Source organism: Tasmannia lanceolata, unplaced genomic scaffold (genome assembly GCF_043159265.1).
Source record: "Tasmannia lanceolata isolate RefF3 unplaced genomic scaffold, GAP_Taslan_0.1 ptg000013l, whole genome shotgun sequence".
NCBI classification, from domain to species: Eukaryota; Viridiplantae; Streptophyta; class Magnoliopsida; order Canellales; family Winteraceae; genus Tasmannia; species Tasmannia lanceolata.
In genome coordinates this window covers 10,684,446-10,703,229 of record NW_027518690.1, presented here as the reverse complement: position 1 = coordinate 10,703,229, position 18,784 = coordinate 10,684,446, and the positions used below count along the sequence as shown (strand labels likewise).

Below are 18,784 nucleotides of genomic sequence, written 5' to 3'. Positions count from 1 at the left end.
GTAGTGCTTGCACTCACTGTTGACTGCTAAAAGTAGGCTTGATATGCACGAAAAGTTGTCACAAACAACCTTCATGTTGAGGTCAAGGGCCAATTTTGAGCAGAAATGGCTCAGGTGAGAAGAGAGAGAATGAGATGGATAGAGAGAAAATGTAGAAAAAAATTCTTTGTTTTCCTTCTTTTTCTTTTTTTTTTTCCTTTCTCCTATTTTTTTTCTCCTCACGTGACCACTATTAGGTGAAACACTTTAAAGAGGGGGGGTGTCCAACGGATAAAAGGGGGTGCCCAAACTAAAGTATAGCTTAAAACAACAAGGGGTGCCCACGGGAGAAAAGTAGCTTTCCAAAAAGTAACCTTTCTCCAAAAGCAACTTTTCTCTCTCTTCTTTGTCTCCTAGCAGTACCCACATAGCTAACTTGTCAAAAAAAGTAATTCTGTCTATTATTCTAAAAGCAGCCTCCTTTTTATTCTCTACAAGTAGAGACTTATGTTGCAAGTAACCTCCTATAAAAGTAATATGATTCTATGGTTTCTTCGAGGGAAACCAACCTCCTAAGCCAAAGCTTGAAGATAATTTGTCATGCCTTATTCAATCAACTAGTCTAACCTAAATAGAGAGATTTACAAAAGGAAATAATCTGTCATAAATGGAGAGACTTACAAAAGAAGACATAATAAATATAGAAGTTCCCAAAAGCAATAAAATCTAGAAGAAACCTACCAAACTAAGGACCTAAACATGGCATGAAATAAAAGCTAAACATGGCATGAAATAAAAGCATATCAAGAAGATCTTCTAGATCTTCTAGCCGGTCCATGATTGCTATCATTCCCTCCCCTTCAAGATGAACCTTGTCCTCAAGGTTGAAGTGAGGAAACCGCTTCCTAAGATCGTCACAGTCAAGCCAAGTAGCCCCATCGGTAGGTAGACCTGCTCATTGCACCAGTGCCTCTGTGATGACTCTCCCTCCTTGCCGATTCCAACGATAGTTAAGAACTGCAACTGGCTCAGGCTGAAATACTCCGTCAGAAGAAATAGGCGGTAAATCACTTGAAGTAGGCACAACGGTTCCGACATATTTTTTTAACACCGACACATGAAACACTGGGTGTATACCCGAACCTTCCGGTAACTCCAATTGATATGCTACCTTGCCAATGCGTGCAAAACGAGCCTGAATAGTGTTGTTGCTCGCACTAGTCCCTGTTTGTAAGTTGGGTGGTCGTTGCACATACTTCCATGCGTGCCCTCACTCTCCTGCGGCATCATGTTCTCACGGACAGGGATGCCTGTAATTGTTCATTCTGCGATCTGATAGTAGCCATCCCCACTACCAAATCTTGGACCGCCATAGTGAGCTCCCGTATAGAGGCCGCAGTCTCCTGTTCCTTGGTTTCGAGAGCCTCAATCCTCTCCTTGTTAGTGGCCATGGATCGATGCTCTGATACCAGTTAATATGATTCTATGGTTTCTTCGAGGGAAACCAACCTCCTAAGCCAAAGCTTGAGGATAATCTGTAATGCCTTATTCAATCAACTAATCTCTCCTAAATAGAGAGATTTACAAAAGGAAATAATCTCTCATAAATGGAGAGACTTACAAAAGAAGAAATAACAAATATAGAAGTTCCCAAAAGCAATAAAATCTAGAAGAAACCTACCAAACTAAGGACCTAAACATGGCATGAAATAAAAGCATATCAAGAAGATCTTTTGGCCAGTCCACGATTGCTATCAAAAAGTAACTTCTTTCCTTGGCTTTATCCACTTTCTAAAAACTAGAAAACCTTACCAAGTCTCTTGCTAACCTTTCATTTACGTATGCTTTAAACTTGCCTACTCATATAAGGCACCGAACATACTAATCCAAGAAGATAAAAGGGGATCAGATGAGGCCAAAAATAGAGCAAAAATCTCGCGTGGACTTTTTCAGTGCGTGGATTTCCTTCTCCAATATGCAATAAAGATGAAAAGTTTCTAAAAAGCAGAAACTTATTACGGTGATCCAGTGGGTCACGCTTCTTTGGTCATATGGTGATCCACTGCCACTTCCACAACAATACACAGAACCACAAAACCCTATCAAAAATAGATTTCAGCCGCCTATTTGTGTGGAGATGAGTGCAGTTTTGGAAGGCAGATGACTCGGTAGAACTAATTGGGGATTTAATGGACTGATTGGGGTGAATTTCTGGGTATGAGAAATTGTAACTTAGAGGGCTGAGGAAAATTGGTTTGGGCTGTTCTGTCAAGCCGAGTAACTAGGATTTTGGGAAGAATGTTTGGGTCTGTGGATGAGGGGACTGTACTAGAGGTGGTGAAAGGGTTTTAGGGTTAGGGTAAGATGGTTGTTGGGTTTTGAAGATGATAGACGAACCTAAATTTAGGGGCGATTAGCGGCTCGATCTTTGGAGGCCAATCTTCGTAGACTTGGATCTTTATCTCTGATACCAAATTGATGCAGCACCGTGAAGAAAAATTGAGGAAAGGGGAGAGAAATAGACGAAAGGGGATAGAATTAGAAGAATAGGGGAAGAAGAGACGAAAATAACCTGCAGAAGAGACGGAGATAACCAGAAGAATAGACGAATTTAGGAAGAGAAGAGAAGAAGAGAAGAAATCAGAAGAGAGAAGAAGAAAACCAGAATTAGAGGGAGAAGAATTTTTATTCAATAATCATCAAAGTTACAAAATAAGTTGTAAAGAGGCCTATATATAGGAAAATAAACAACTTAAAATATAGAAACCTACTAAAATAAGAATTTTTTAAAAATAACAAGGAAAATAAAATCCTAAAAACTAATAACATGGAAATAAAAATACTAGAAACTAAATAATGCGGAAATAAATCCTAATATCTGCATCACAAAGCCTCTTTTTCCTCTCTGTATAGTCATAACCATTTCCCCATCAAAGCTTTGTTTATCAACTTAATCTTGCCAATTCCAAGTCCTTGTAAACTGCAAAAATTTTCCCAATTCATTAAATGCTTCTAATCTAAAAGAAAACAAGAAAAAATGCAGAGTTGGGTAAGAGAATGGGATGTACGTTAGAAATTCATCCACATGAGAGAAAATTGCAAGAAAGAAACAACATAAGCCACCCAAAAAACAATTGATTTGAGCATTAAATGCAAATAATCAAGGAATAAAACCATTCTCCTTCAATTAAAAAAAAGGTGGAAAACAAAAGTTCCAGAAGAAAATATTAATGCATAAATATCTTAATGGAAAACTAAGAGTGTCCGACCCGTGATCCAAGGTCGCCGACCCCAAACGTGGGTTGTTTTCGACCCAGATCGCCAAAAATGGCGACCCGGGCTATTCGCGGAAAGGGAGAGTACATAGAGAATGGGGGGCGGGAGAGGAGGAAGAGAACAGAAAAACCACTCTCCTTCCTAGCTTTAATCAAATCATACCTTATTGGAGGCCAAAAAAAAAACTGAGAACAAGTTAAGAGACTAACCTGAAACAAATGTTCTGACAAAAACTTCCACTAAAGATCGCCAATCGAAATACAATCCATGTAAAGTATTGTAAAACCTCCTTCCCTGCTTCCTTGCTTTTGCAGAGAGAGGGGGGTTTGTAAATGGCATGAGATAGGGGAAAAGGAAAATCGTGGAAGGCATGCGGTCACTTCAAAACCCTAAACAAAAAATCCGACCACCGGCCTAGTGATATTGGCACTACAAGTTTTAACCCCTTTTTTTAAACAGTTGTCAAATGTTATTGCCTTTCCCAAAAATTGATGTCGTCACTACAAGTTTTAATCTCTTTTTTAAATAGTTGTCAAATGTGATTACCTATCCCAAAAACTATCAGCAGAGCAACCACCAGTTGATATGTTTGACCGTCATATTTAAGATAAGGCCTAACAATGCTTTAGCATCTCCTTGCATAACATTAAACCAGAGAGACGGAGAGAAAGAGAGAGCACCAAAGTGACTCGGATTAGCGCTCCAAACCGACCCGCGACCCTATATAGCAAACCAACTTAGCCTACCCTCATCGTACCGCGTACCGGGCTACCATCGTACCCCGTACCCGTTCCCATACTGCGTAACGGAACGAACCACGTTCCAAGTAACCTTGATCTGACATAAGCCCATTCTTTTAAAAGAACCAACTGAAGAGGTAGCGTTTGAGAGAGGCCAGAAAAGATCTCTCATATTCTTTTGATCAAAGAGAAAGGGAAAAAATTATACTAAATAGTCATCTCAGAGCTGTTAGTTACATAATATCCAATACATATGTAATGTTTGATACTTAGATATCCTAAAGGATGCCACAGAACAAGGCTAATTCAAAAAACACTTTCTTTTTTACAAAAAAATCAACACTATGTTGCTCACAATGAGAAATCACCCTCAAGCATTTGGGAGAGACACTTCAAGAATCTGATAAAAAATTAATAGGCCAGGCATTGCATTGTTCGGATCTAGCCCGGAGCTCAACTGGATGGGGATTTGTGTCTTAACATTGATAGCATGGGTTTGATCCCGTCTTGCCAACCACGAAAATAAAATTAGAAGACAAATAAATAGATACAAACCTCTGTTGTTGGGTCAGCAGATCCTTTATGAGGTTCATATAGTGTTCCGAATGCGGTTTCTGCCATGGTCCGTATGTACTGACCCATGTACTGCACACAAAGGTCAATTCCATTTTCTATTTTCTTGAAATAAATGAAGAAAGATCAACTAAGGCAATAAACCAATCAGCTTATGTACCTGAACATACAGGGTCATATAGGTAGGATGAAACTGCCTAAGGAATGTTCCAAGCCCAATGACCTGAAAGGAAGCAGTTATGTTCATACCCCACTAAAACAAAACCAGTGTGTAAACTAACGCTTACAATGTGAATATAAGTGCACATCAATTTGTGAAAACTAAAAGCAAGTTTTACTCCACGCCAAGAATTAGTTTGAGACGGTAACAAGAAAAGTGTGCCAGTGTGTGTGTTGGACATAGGCATATGGCTAAAGAAAAACTGGTGTCATTGTTAATGATGTAAAAGAAGGAAAATAAAATTAGACCAGAACTTACTACAGGAGAAAAATCTAATACGACGCTCTTTCGTCGACTTGTTAATGTGCCCAAATGAGTATCAAGTACATATCGAGGAAACTGCACGTGGAAATAACATGTCAGTAGGAAGGTAGGTAATTAAAGATGATCAATACAGATTGCCACAAACTCGAGATTTCTAGTAGATTGCCAGTCATTGATATCGTTGAAAAGAATTCAGCAGTAAAAAAATGGAAGAGGTAATTCACACAAGCTCACTAAACATGGTTTCACGTGGGACAAAATGACCCATTCGGGATGTCATGGCAGGCTTGGAGTAAGGTTTTATTCAGAGATTAAAATTAATCCTCCAAAAGGACCTCAAGATAAGGCTATAAGAGAAGTACAGTTGGTCCATTTATTTATCAACAAAAGTTTCTATAATTTGAAATCAACAGATAACCATTTCGGTGGCCCATGGATTTGTAGGTAGAGAGAAGTCAAAGGTCTAAAAGATGTGTTGATGTTACCCACTTAGCCAACTACAACAAGAAAAGCATCAAAGTACATACTCCCGTGGAGACCTGTGCTTAGTGGCAACAGGCATGACAAGTGTCGATTACAGATGACAACAGGCATGACACTAATACATTTCTTTTAAACTTCCACCGACGTGTGTCGATTACGGATGACAAGTGTCGAATTCTGTGGGAATCGAAGTCCGAAGCTTGATTCCTTGCTTGCACCCATATATCCCCCAAACCCCATTTATCCAGGAAATATTAATACTCATTCCACTAATAAGATAAATTGAAAAGTAAAAGAAATGGCATAAGCATCTGCTCTCAAAATATCTGAAATATCTATGTTTAGAATGAAACCTATCGTTTCATACATGCATGAATATGCGTGTCACTAGTTATTTGACCTTGTTAAACATTATAGCTGGTTGTTTTATGTGGTAGTTTCTAAGTGTGTATTTGTGATTAGGGATTTGCTAGGGACCATCGCAGAAGGCATTTCGTGGCTGGGCAGGCTGCTCTCACATGCAACAGCCCAATCGCGAAATGCTTTATGCGATGGTCCCTAGCAAATCCCTTGTGATTATGCTAGCATTTCCTGAAGTTCCATCTTAAATCTCTATCGTTTTCATGGACTTCTACAAGGTTCCATGATTTTTAAAAAATTCTATGCACTTGACCTTCCACTCCGTAGGACCAAAGCCAATGTTTAAATCCTTGTTAATGTGATGCACATAAGATACTAGTAAAGGCATGGAAGAGTCGGGGCAAGCACAGAGTACAAATTGAGAACTTAGCACAAACTTCTTATTGAATACCTAAGAACATATAAATATGTATGCATATTCAGACAATTTACTGTTTGGATTAGAGAGATCATAGCATGTCATACAATTTCCTTAAAGAATTTGATTCTCCACAGGGTCCAATATTGGAATCCATGTTTGCGTTGGCCTACAATGTTCAAGAGTTTTTAAATAGTGGAGAATCTGTGGGTGTCTTGTAGATCAAGGCACATAGATTTGAGAAGTTAAATGTGCTCATAGAGACTGCCTCATGTACAACAAGGTTGGAAATAATTAATAGGGTGTAAGTGCACTATATTTCCTTTTCTCGAGCCACAATACTTGTGCAGGTCATTCATGATGGGAAAGTTGCCTTATTTCCCACCATGGTCGGTGGGAAGGCAAAAGGCAAAAATGGCAAGTGGATGTCGTTGAAGGCAAAGGCCAAAAATAGAAAAGTAAGCTATTTTGGGTTTTTGGAAAAACATATGAGAGAAGGGTTTCTCTTGTAGTGTGGAGGAAAGAAAGAGAGGTCGAACGAGAGGCTTGGGGGGTGACGGCTACCCTAAGGGAGAAAGAGAAAAAGACAGAGAAGAAGAAGAAAGAAAAGGGTTTTTTCTTGGGTTTCTTCTTGGGTTCCTCTTGGGTTTTCTTTCGGGTTTTCTCGGGGGTTCTCTTGTGTACGATCTTGGGTTTGAGAAGCAAGGAAAGGGTTGCAGGTTTTGGGTTTGGTTTTAAATCCATTGTAATCCTTGTATATTGTTTTTCTCATAGTGGAAGATCGTGTTTCTCGCCCGTGGAGTAGGCTTGGCCGAACCACGTAAAATCTTGGTGTTCATCTTGTGGCATGTTTGTTTATTACTTTTATCTTTTCCGTTAATTTGTGCACGATCGGATCGGATTGCCCGGCGGATTTTCTCAACAATTCAATGAATTTGTTTGGGAATGTAAAAGCCATCACCACAACTACATTTTACTAGAAATAGTTAATTGTTTTTTCTCGTACGAAAATGAAAATCTTTGTTTTCGAAGGCACACCATAACATGGCCTCCCTCTTTAAACTCCTTTTGATGCAAAGGTAACATTCAGTATGTTGCTTGGTTCAGTAAAGTGGCTCCCGACACTAAGTCAAGGGCATGTTAGATAGACCTCATGCGTGGTAATCCATTGGTTAGCTCATTTGGCACCTGTTTATCACAAAATGTTAGTAACCCCACATACTCGTGTGGTTGCTTTATGATGTTTTCTTCTCCTTCTCTGGTAGGGCTGCTAACTAGCGTATGTGCGATAATGACTTTCTGTTCGATCACAAAATCAGTTGGAATATGTTTTCACTAGGCTGAAGTTTATTTGTTACAATATGGGCATTCATGACGTTTATGCTCTATCATGAGGGGAGTGTAAGAGCGTTTTAAATTATTTTATGGTGGGGCCTATCACTTACTAGTAGCATCTTTGCAATTAACAAGTTTTACGTCAATATATAATGAAGTAGAGAAGTAATGGGGTTTAACATTTCCCCACAAACTCTCTTCTTCTTTTCCTTCTTTCTTCTTTTGGTTTACACTTCCTTTCTCCCTTATTTCTTCTTCTCATTTAAACCAGTAAAATAATTTTTAATAAAGTATAGTAATTATCAAAGAAAAATAACAAATTAAAGATCAAACGTAACTTACTGTCCATGTGGTTGCCTATCATATGTTGTAGTAAAGTGTCATATAGAAAAGAACCTTAAGCATATCAACTAAATATAGTCACCAAATCAGAATAACTTGTTTACGCTTACAAACCGGACATTTAAAAATAGTTTTACCTGAGAGATAGTCATGATGGAGACACATCGGGCAAGAAAAGTAGGGGGGTCTTCAGAGATATAAATAGTTTGAAAAGGCGAGCAGAATCCGCAAAGCATCCCTTGCTTACTCAACTCTTGAAAATATTCAGCTGTTCCATCATTCACCTTATTGGCCTCTCCATTGACCACATTCTGTTGTATACAAATGTCAATGCTTTTAAATCTTAACTTATCAATAACCACAAGTCCACAACTATCCCATCAGTGTACCTTGAGTAATATTTCTCTTTCAGAGGAGACTGAGGCAATCATGCCATCAACAGCAAAAGAGAGAACACCTGCTTTAACCTGTCAGACCATATGATCTCTTTAATGCCTAATTCAGTGAAAAAAAAAAGAACTTCAAGACTTTGAACAGTAAACACATGGAAGACCGGGAACTGAATTATTAAAACAAATATAATAAATATATCCATAAACAACTCTGAACCACTTCTCTAGTTTCTTCGGAAAGTCTTCCCGGCATAGATAAACAAGTGAAATCTAGAAAAATATATATATAACCAAAAATATATATATATATATTTAAAAATTTGGAGATTATCGAAACTCATTATGTTTCATAAAATTCTGTAAGGGCATGTTTGGCAACCGTGAAAAATTATTCCATGGAATATTTGTGGAGCCAGTTGTGAGATATTGTTGGGGGGGGACGGGGGGGGGACGGAGACTTGACAGTGTGGGTGTGAGGGAGAATGAAAAGCCCCGAAAAAACAGGAAAACCTCAAATTTAAGTAGGGTATTTTTGTTCACCATTTTTTAGAGAATTCCCATGTCCTCTCCACTCACAAATATTCCATGGAATAATTTTTCACGGTTGGCAAACATGCCTTGAGAGTCTGAAAAACTTATCCATCATAACATGGTTATTTCTTTCACTTTTGAATGGAGAGAACCTGCAGAAAAGGAAACATGAACCAAATAATCCAGAACAATAGGTGTACCAATGGACACGAATATATCCGAAGTTTTGCAACTTAATTACCTTACATGCTGACTTCAGCTTTAATGAAATCAAGCATCGTAATAACTGCAGCTGTCCAATACATGCCAGATGTTCAACCAATGGCTCCCATGACGTGTCCATGATCTTAGTCTTATGCAAGGAATAGAAGGGTTAGTTGTGAATAATACAAAAAAATGGATGCAAATTATGGCTTCTTAGATTTGAAAATTTTACTAAAGGGAAGAAGATAATACTTCTCAATCCAAAGTTCATTAGCCCAATGAAAGTGCTATTATAAACATCACATGATGTAGCTATCCACAATACTATGATCATATGAAGAATGCTATAGTGTTTGCAACTATTAAAAACCATGTTCTTTGCGCTTCTATTGTACTGATCATAACCAAGGATTGAAATTTCGGTTTCGGTCTCAGCCGAAAACAAAATTTCCCCGAAATTTTTAAATTTCGGGTTTTGTTTTAAATTTCGGAGCCGACTGAAATCCGAAATTTCAGTATTTCAGCCGAAATTTAAAACCATGATCATAACCAAAACATATATTAACGATCAAACACAATCACACATAAAGAAATCACAGTCTGATGTATTCCTTATCAAAATACTGGGATGCATGTCTTACGCTATTCGAAGTTCTTTTCTTTTTCAAAGAAAAAACTTGTCTGATTCTTTCACGAATTGGCCGAATCTTGGCCCACTCAAATAAGAACAAAGTCTATTAATGTTGACAGGACATGGGACAAATCAACTCTTCAAGTATTTTACCAACATACCAGCAAATGACAGGAGCCCCATAAGTCAAATTTTATCAGGAACCATGCTTCTTAAGTGAAACATAAATGTCACAACGTAAAGTACTAACCTTTTCGAATGGAAGGGGTTTGAAAAATGGGGAAAAATGCTTCTAGAATATTCTAAGCCATTTACTATATTCATTAGCAGTGAACAAGGAATTTTTAAAATACATGACAAGATCTGGCATGAAAACCAGATTTAAAGCGTCAGAAAAGGAGGCGAAAAGACAACTCATTAAGGACAATGATTCAAATTTCATGCTTATGAATCAAGAGAAGGAAAGAAAAATAGGCTACAAAGATAGAGCTGCAGGAAAATTCATGTAATCATTCTGCAACATTCAGTCTACAGAAACTCGTGACATCTTAGTAGTAAACCACCTGAGATGATAATGTCAGTAGACTCAGTACCAAACAGGCATTTAATCAACTCTTGACATCTAAGCAGTAAACCGCCTGAGTTGATAATGTAAGGAGTAAACAGGCATTTAATCAAACATAGATTGCTATAAAATATTTTTTTTTGAAAAATAAAATTTACATTTACGTAACCATGATGACAAAGATCTAGACATCTAATCAAAATTGGTTGCAATATAAAAATACAAGCATAAAATTTACATTTATGTAACCATGATGACAAAGCCACAAAATAAGTCTAAATGGTGAAAGGAAATAGATCAACAACAGGGGCTAGATTTGTACCATCCGCTTATATGATGACAATCCAAGTAAAGGGAGTGATGTCGTAGGACCCAAAGCACCATCTAAAGTTTGTAGTTCTTCCAAGCATCTTGCGTCCAACTGCAATAATGAACAATTAAATTGAAATGTACAAAGAAAACTTTAAAATGGATTAGAGAGTAGAAGCAATGATGTTAACAGGATAATTTAATCACGTAAAGAAAAATAAACTATCAGTATTCACATATAAAGTCAATAACTTGCTCGACTTCAGATGGACTAGATTGATTTCACTTGTAGATCCAGGCTTTCTCCAAGTTGCATTTTAGGATGTGGATCGTGGTTCTAAATTTCGACCAAAATCCGAAATTTCGGATTTCGGTCAAGGCCGAAAACAAAACTACCTGAAACCAAAATTTCGGCCAAAGTCCCAAATTTCAGCCGAAATTTTCGCTATTTCGGCTGAAATTTACTTTTCCCCAAAATTTTGGCCAAAATTACCAAAATTTCGGCACAAGTTTGAAATTTGTATTTTTTTTTTACTGAATTTCAGTTTCGGCTATGTCTGAAACCGAAACCGAAATTTTAAACCTTGACGTGGATAAGCATTTGTTTAACCTCAGAGAGTCGGGGCATCGAATTAGGCCCACTACTACGTCTCATTCTTTAGAAATAGTTCCCCAAACACAACTCATTCATACAAGGTTGGAGATCTTGTTAGGATGACTCATGACTCAGTTGTCTTGTACTAATGAAACATTGGGTCAACATGAGGTAGAAGTAGAACTCAGCATTATCTACAAAAGGTCTTGAACTGACCAAGTTACCAACTTTTGCATGACATATGGACACACATGAGCACTAAACGTGAGCAACTCATGGATTTTTTTTAACAAAATCGCTTGACAATTCACGTAATTTCTTTAGCCTGTTCGAGTCACTTGACTAACGGATTTGCTCGGCTTCTTGGCTTACTTTATAAGTTTTTTGTTTCTTCTTAACTACATAAAAAAAATCCATGAGTTTTTTGTTTAACCATTCAAAAAAGAAACTCATGGATTTTTTTTATGTAGTTAAGAAGAAACAAAAACTGATCAAGTAAGCCAAGAAGCCAATCAAATCCGTAAGTCGAGTGACTTGAACAGGCTAAAGAAATTACGTGAATTGTCAAGCAATTTTGTTAATCTTTTTCAAACAATCTGTTCACTTTTATTTCCAGTTGAGCAAATAGCTGTTTGAGGGTGTTGCAAGCAATGACAAAGAAGAGGAAGGAGACATAGTTATAGGAAAGACAAGGCATCTCAAGAAACGAAAGAGCTCCAATTATGAGAGGTTTGCTCATCTTTTTTCCCTATCTCCTTTCTCTTCACCTCTTCTTTCTTCTTCTCTCTCTTCTCTCTCTCCCCTCTCTCTCTCTCTCTCTCTCTCTCTCTCTCTCTCTCTCTCTCTCTCACACACACACACACACACACACACAGCAAAAAAAACTGTTGTTATAGGGGCTGTACTCTTCTCTATCTCGCCTTAAATCTTCTGCTATAGGCCAGGTAATTTTTTCCATTAATAACCCCAGCAGCTGCAAGCCTCCGTAACAGAGGCAGTATCCCCTTCCCTTTGAGTAGCAGAAAGCCCATGTAATGCAGCAATAGTTTTTTTTTTTTATTCTAACAATACTTATTCAAATAAATACATGAAAGAGGCAATTTTTTGCTTTTAACTTCTCTCACAATTTTCTACATTCTCTTTCTTTTTTATGAACATAGTAGAACTATTTTTTCATACTTATAGAATATTTCGAAAGAATTATACCTTGACTAGTTTGAGAAACCAAATCAACCCAGCTTCCGCAAACTTGCTCTTACGAACTCCCTATCTAAACTAAGAACTCATGCTGTAACCTAAACAGGTGGGATATACACAAGCACATACAGACATTACATGTTATGAAGCTTACCAGATTATTTAAACCCCTTAATGCATGCTCTAAATTCTCTGTGATAAGAAAAGTTACTAGAGAATCCAAGATGGCCATTCCAACCGGACCTACACTGGAAATTTTAACTTTAATCAAATATATTGCAAGAATAACCCCTGGAGGACCTATAAAAGAATCTAAAACAACTCAATAAGTCCTACTATAGAAATGACAATTGCTTTTAATTATTTAAATAAAGAAGAATCTAAAAAAAATTAGAAGTAGCAATGCAGCCATTGCAACACAAGGAAGACTAAATAGTATCATTTTGACAAAGCTTGTAATGTCTATTGGTGTCTAGTAAACATCCATGGCATCAATATGCATGACAACAATAAGAAAACAGCACAAGTTGAGTAGGAATTCCAAGTGGAAACTTATAAACCAAATATGAATATGTGAGCAGCAATATCAGTTCTATTAGTAAACTATTGAATAACCAACATGGTGCCATTCAAAAAAGAAGAAGAAAAAAAAGCCAACATGACTTTCAGAACTAAATCGAATAATCCTTCGAGCAAGAGCAAAACTATTGTAGGTAATTTAAGTTATATACCTTTACTTATATATTTTGTCTTTTCTTATTTCCTATTAGGGTTTGTAGTTTGTTCATGCTATTTTGTAGTTTGTTCATGCTATTGGTGGCTGCTGACCGCACCCTTAATGGTGATCAACTAACAAATTGATCATCTCATTCAAGATTTTTTTTCTAATTTAGAAGATTGAGAAATTTATTTCAAGATATGAAAGTCGGGTTATCTCTCTACCCTCATTGTTCCTTCACCCATATTAACGAGCAGGATATAATAGGGTATACACTTTAGGGCGTGCATGCTTTTGGCTGCCCTGCAATGTTCATTCTACTTTCCATGTCTGACACTATATTTTTAAATAATAGCCATTTGAGTTTCCTCCCATATCAAGAGAAAAGGAAAGGCAAACATGATTTTTACTTCTAGTTAGTTTTACTTGTAAAATGACATTATTTTACTTTTCTTCTACTTCTATGTAGCATGCATCCAAATGGATGGAAAATTATGGAGTCAATTGCAGTGATTTTAAAGGTCTGCAAGAGATGCAATGTCTGTAGGGCGTGCATGCTGTTGCGCTTCCAGGTTGAATATTTGGCCACTTCTTTTTACTTTTTTGTTTTAATAAAATCTATCTATTTTCTTGAAAAGAAAACAATCAGCCGAGCAGGAAAGAAGAGGGACACAGCTTTTAGGATTCAAATCCTTAACTTGATCTTTCGCACATTCAAAAGAGGACTCATTCAATGAGCAGAAAAGAACACCTTAGATGTCTTGAATGATTTGTGGGATGCATCAACTTCTTTTAAAAATACAGCTTTTGTAGCACATATAAGCTCTTCATCTATGAGTTTCTCAAAAGAGCCAACAATCTTTGCTTTCATGTTTCCATTTGGTCGATAGTTAAACATCTCAGATGCAATGTTAGAGTCAAATTTCTCAATCGGAACTAATATGTAAGTGTTTCAGAACATGTACTTGGATAACAACTCACCATAGGTACAACTGAGTCAACTCGGACAAGCCAATGAACTTGCACATATACCAATGTTGAGAGAGGGAAAAACCAAATGGTGCGCCAATATGCAATATATCAATGTTGTTTTAAATTTATTGAACTAACAAGGTCGAAATCTAATACATATCAGCCAGATTTATAATTATGAGCCATTATTTTAGAAACACCATTCAAACACTAGAAAATTAAGGAAGCAGATATATTGGAATTCTTGATGGGGATAATGCAGTAAATCTCACAAAAATGCCTCCACATTGATGAAAACAACAGCAAAATGCATGTTTAAGAAAGTAAAAAGGACAATGGTCTCACAATAAAAAAATAATTATCTTGGACACAAAAGTACAGAGTAACGTAAATACCATGATTCAAGTAGATCAAAGAAATGCAATCCTAGTAATTCTTGACCTTCTGCATCAAACCTGAAACAACATCTCCATCATTCACAAGATACGTCAACTTACCAAAATTTCATTTATAAAATGGAATCATAAAAAGAGATTGCGAATACTTTGCAAGGATAGAACTTAAAGAAAATGGAAATTATTGTTGGTGTCTGTTGGATATCTATGTGTTTCTATGTATGTATGCCATAAGGGCATAGTAGTCTTTTCCTCTTTCCCATCTTATATATACTTGAGTGAAGGGGAGAGACCCTAAGTCATTCTATCTCTCATTTTGGTTCTTCTCCAACATGGTGTCAAAGCCTTAGGGTTTTTGAGCCCTAGGGACCAAATTGGAGATTCTTCTCATGCTTCTTCTTCTTCTCCACTCTCTCCACCCAACCCTATGACCTAAACCCATTTCCCATTCTTCTTCTTCTTCCCTCTTCTTCTCCTTTTTTTTTCTTTCCTTTCCTCTTCTTCCTCCTGCGCGCCCCCCTGCATCCCACTGCTGCCCCTTCTTCTTCCTCTCGCCACCCCTGTGTGCCCCCCTGGTTGCCCCCCCTGCACCCCACTGCTGCCCCTGCTTCTTCCTCTCGCCCCCCTGTGTGCCCCCCCTGGTTGCCCCTTCTCTATTTCTTCTTCTTCTTCTACCTCCTCCACTCCCGCCTCCCCCCCCCCCTCTCCCCAACCTGCTGTCCCTCTTTCTCCACTCCCTCTTTTCTCTATTTCCCGCCCCACCCTTTCCACCTCCTCCACTCCCGCCCCCCACCTACTGTCCATCTTTCTCCACTCCCTCTTTTCTCTAAACCCTAAAACCTATTCATTACATTATCTAACTCCAACCCCATACCCCCCTCCAACACTCGATCCCTCTCTTTCCCTCCTTATCTATGACCTAAATCCCCACCTTCTTTCTATCCCTCGTCTTCGCGGCTCCGCTTGACTCGGTATTGGCCCGAGCCTTTTTCCTCTTTGATGCTACATGTGGCTTGTCTTTCTATCCCTCTTCTCATTCTCTTTTGTCGCCGGAGCCGTGCTCGTTTGATGGAGTCGCCCTTGTGACTTCTCTTTGTCTCTTCTATTTCATCTCCTTTCGAGTCGTCGTGAGCATTTTTCTCTTCCGATGGATCCATCGAATACTTCGGATCCTTCTCTCTCACCCTCCCTTACTGACAGTGTGACTGACCCTCCCGGGGCTTCTTCTCCTTTGAGCTACCATCCCATAGTGTACTCTCCCTCTATTGAGCAGTCCTTTCCCCAGATGACTTCAGAGCGCCTAGACAGCTCCAATTATCTTGGCTGGAGGAGGGCTGTTGAGACCTATCTTCTCGCTCGTGGCAGAGTGTCTCTCATTGAGCAGGGTCCTCCACCCTCCTCAGATTTATCCTATGACCGGTGGCGTCAGGATGATGCGATGGTTCGCACGTTACTATGGCAGAGCATGGCTTCTCATATTTCTAGGCCGATGATGGACTTGGCGACTGCCAAGGACATTTGGGAGCATGCTGCTCTCATGTTCTCTGGGGTTGATAACCTCACTCACATCTGTGCGACCTACTCTGAGTGGATTCGTCTTGAACGTCGCGACTTATCCCTCTCCGACCATTACAGCCGGTTTATCTCTCTATGCCAGCAACTCGATGTATTTATGCCCCTCACTTCAGATCTGACGATTCTAGCTCGTCAGCGGGATCATCTTAGGTCTACACACTACCTTGAGTCCTTGGGCCCGGACTTCTTACCATTCCGTCAGCAGATGATTGGCTCAGGGGCCATCCCCTCTCTCCCAGAGATTTACTCACGTGCTCAGCAGTGTGCCCAGGGAGGCTCCTCCACTATGCTTCCTTCAGCGGGTTCCGTTCTTGCTTCTTATGATACTAGGACCTCTTCCGGTCGTGGCACTGGTTCTTTTGGTCTGGCACTTGCTCCTTTGGCCGTGGTCGTGGTCGTGTGATGGGTGGTGGTCGTGGTACAGGTGGTCGTCGTAGGCCATATTGCACTCACTGTCAGAGGGATGGTCACCGTGTTGATACTTGCTTCGTGCTTCATCCAGAGCTCCGTCATTCCCGCGCTGCCCACCTCTCTGCTGCGTTCCCTACTGATGGCACATTCCAGTCCCCTGCTTCAGATCTTCCAGACGAGCCTTTTGAGTTCACCAGAGCTGATTATGAGGAGCTTCAGCGTCTCCTCCTTAGCAACCACCCTCCATCCGCCGGGGTTACCCAGTCAGGTGGTGCACCTGCTTCCCTTCTCACTAGCTCCAGCTCCTGGATCATTGATTCTGGGGCATCCAACCATGTGACGGGTAACTCTCAATCCCTTACATCATTTCAGTCCTTTCCTCCACATTCTTATTTTGTCACTCTGGCTGATGGCACCAAAGTCCCCATTTCTGGTACTGATTCTCTGTCACCCCATGAGCGTCTAACTCTATCATCTGTCTTGTATGTTCCCACCTCTCCTTATAATTTGTTATCAGTAAGCCAGCTTACTAAATCTTTGCATTGCTCTGTCTCATTTTTCCCTTCATATTGTGTTTTTCAGGATCTCTTGACTGGGAAGACGATTGGAACGGGTCGTGAGCTGGGCGGCCTCTATCACCTCCAGTGCCATCCCTCTCCCACCATTTTGAGCAGCTCTATTGATGCCTATCAATGGCATTGTCGTCTTGGTCATCCATCTCTTCAGCGCCTCAGGCAGACCTCCATTGTCTCCTCTCGCCTTTAGTCATTTCAGTGCGAGTCGTGTGAACTCGGGAAACACCATCGTGTGTCATTCCCTCCTAGGCCTGATAGTAGAGTTTTGAGACCTTTTGGGTTGGTTCATTCAGATGTATGGGGTCCCTCGAGGACCAAGTCATTTTTTGGATATACATACTTTATTGTCTGTGGATGATTTTAGTCGAATGACATGGGTTTACTTACTTAAAAATCGTTCTGAAGTGTTTACTGCTTTCTGCACCTTTTATGCTGAAATTACTACTCAATATGATTGTCCCCTTAAGTGTTTACGAACAGATAATGCTAGAGAGTATTTTTCCTCTTCGAGTGGGTTTCAGGACTTCTTAGCCACTCATGGCATTCTACACCAATCCTCATGTCCATACACCTCTCAGCAAAATGGTGTTGCTGAGAGGAAGTTGCGCTACCTTCTGGACATGACACGTACTCTTCTTGTTCAGACGCATGTTCCTAAGGTATATTGGAGTGATGTCATTCTTGCGTCATGCTTCCTCGCAAACCGTCTTCCTTCGTCAGCCTTAAGCAATCAATCCCCATTTTCGGTCCTTCACCCTCACGGTGACTCATTTCCTCTCACCCCTCGAGTGTTTGGTTGTGTGTGTTTTGTCCACAAGCTGGGCCCAGGTGTGGACAAACTAGACCCCTGGGCTGAACGCTGTGTATTTCTGGGTTACTCCCGCACCCAGAAAGGATACAGGTGTTACAGTCCTAGCCTTCGTCGGTGCTTTGTTTCTGCCGATGTTACCTTCTTCGAGTCTTCCGTATTTTGCGAGTCCTCCTCCTCCACAGGTTCCTCTTCCTCTCCCAGTGCTTCCCAATGTGGTACCCTCTCTTCCTGCCCCCACGCAGGCTCCTCCATCTCCACCTCCTCCTCCGCAGGTTCCCGGCCCCGTTCGAATCTACCAACGCAGATCCCGTCCTCAGCTGTCTCCAGCTCTGCCTGCGCCAATCTCGTCCCAACCAGAGATCACAACACCTACTTCACAGGTATTGCCGCCTTCTGGCCCTCCACTAGATTCTCCCATTGCATCTCGTACACACTCCCGTACTACTGCTCACCCTCTATCGTCTTATGTCTCTTATGACCGTTTCTCACCTGCATTTCGTAGCTTTGTAGCTTCGTTGTCTTCTGTCTCCTTGCCTAAGTCTTTGCAGGAAGCACTGGCACACCCTGGCTGGTGGGCTGCTATGGACGATGAGATGAGCGCCCTTCAGGCAAATCAGACTTGGGCTCTTGTTCCCCCTCCTCCTAGAATTCACCCAGTTAGATGCCGATGGATCTATGCCACCAAATACCTTCCTGACGGCACAGTTGAGCGCCTCAAAGCGCGCTTGGTTGCTAAAGGATACACTCAGACTTATGAGATTGATTACACTGACACCTTTTCCCCTGTTGCCAAAATACCCTCTGTGCGTGTCCTTATCTCATTGGCAGTCAACTATGGGTGGCCTCTTCACCAGCTTGCTGTCAAAAATGCTTTTCTCCATGGCACTTAGGTTGAGGAGGTGTATATGGAGCA

At 40.0% G+C, this 18,784-nt stretch overlaps 1 protein-coding gene across 9 annotated transcripts in view; it reads right to left on the bottom strand.

The window, feature by feature from the left end:
* The window catches only part of LOC143889756 (uncharacterized), a 71,340-nt gene that overhangs the window by 5,507 nt on the left and 47,049 nt on the right, over positions 1-18,784 (bottom strand). For 8 of the 9 annotated variants that reach the window (XR_013254926.1, XR_013254927.1, XR_013254925.1 and 5 more), the window contains 9 exons: positions 14,500-14,559; positions 12,569-12,662; positions 10,636-10,734; positions 9,155-9,265; positions 8,380-8,457; positions 8,128-8,301; positions 5,047-5,127; positions 4,729-4,791; positions 4,551-4,640 (listed from right to left, as the gene is read on the bottom strand). Coding sequence is in view for 4 of the 9 variants with exons in the window: in XM_077394087.1 (XP_077250202.1) it covers positions 4,551-4,640; positions 4,729-4,791; positions 5,047-5,127; positions 8,128-8,301; positions 8,380-8,457; positions 9,155-9,265; positions 10,636-10,734; positions 12,569-12,662; positions 14,500-14,559 (850 nt within the window). In the remaining 5 variants the exon portion in view is untranslated. The remainder of the gene's footprint in view (positions 1-4,550; positions 4,641-4,728; positions 4,792-5,046; positions 5,128-8,127; positions 8,302-8,379; positions 8,458-9,154; positions 9,266-10,635; positions 10,735-12,568; positions 12,663-14,499; positions 14,560-18,784) is intronic. The other variant, XM_077394090.1, reaches the window with a different exon arrangement.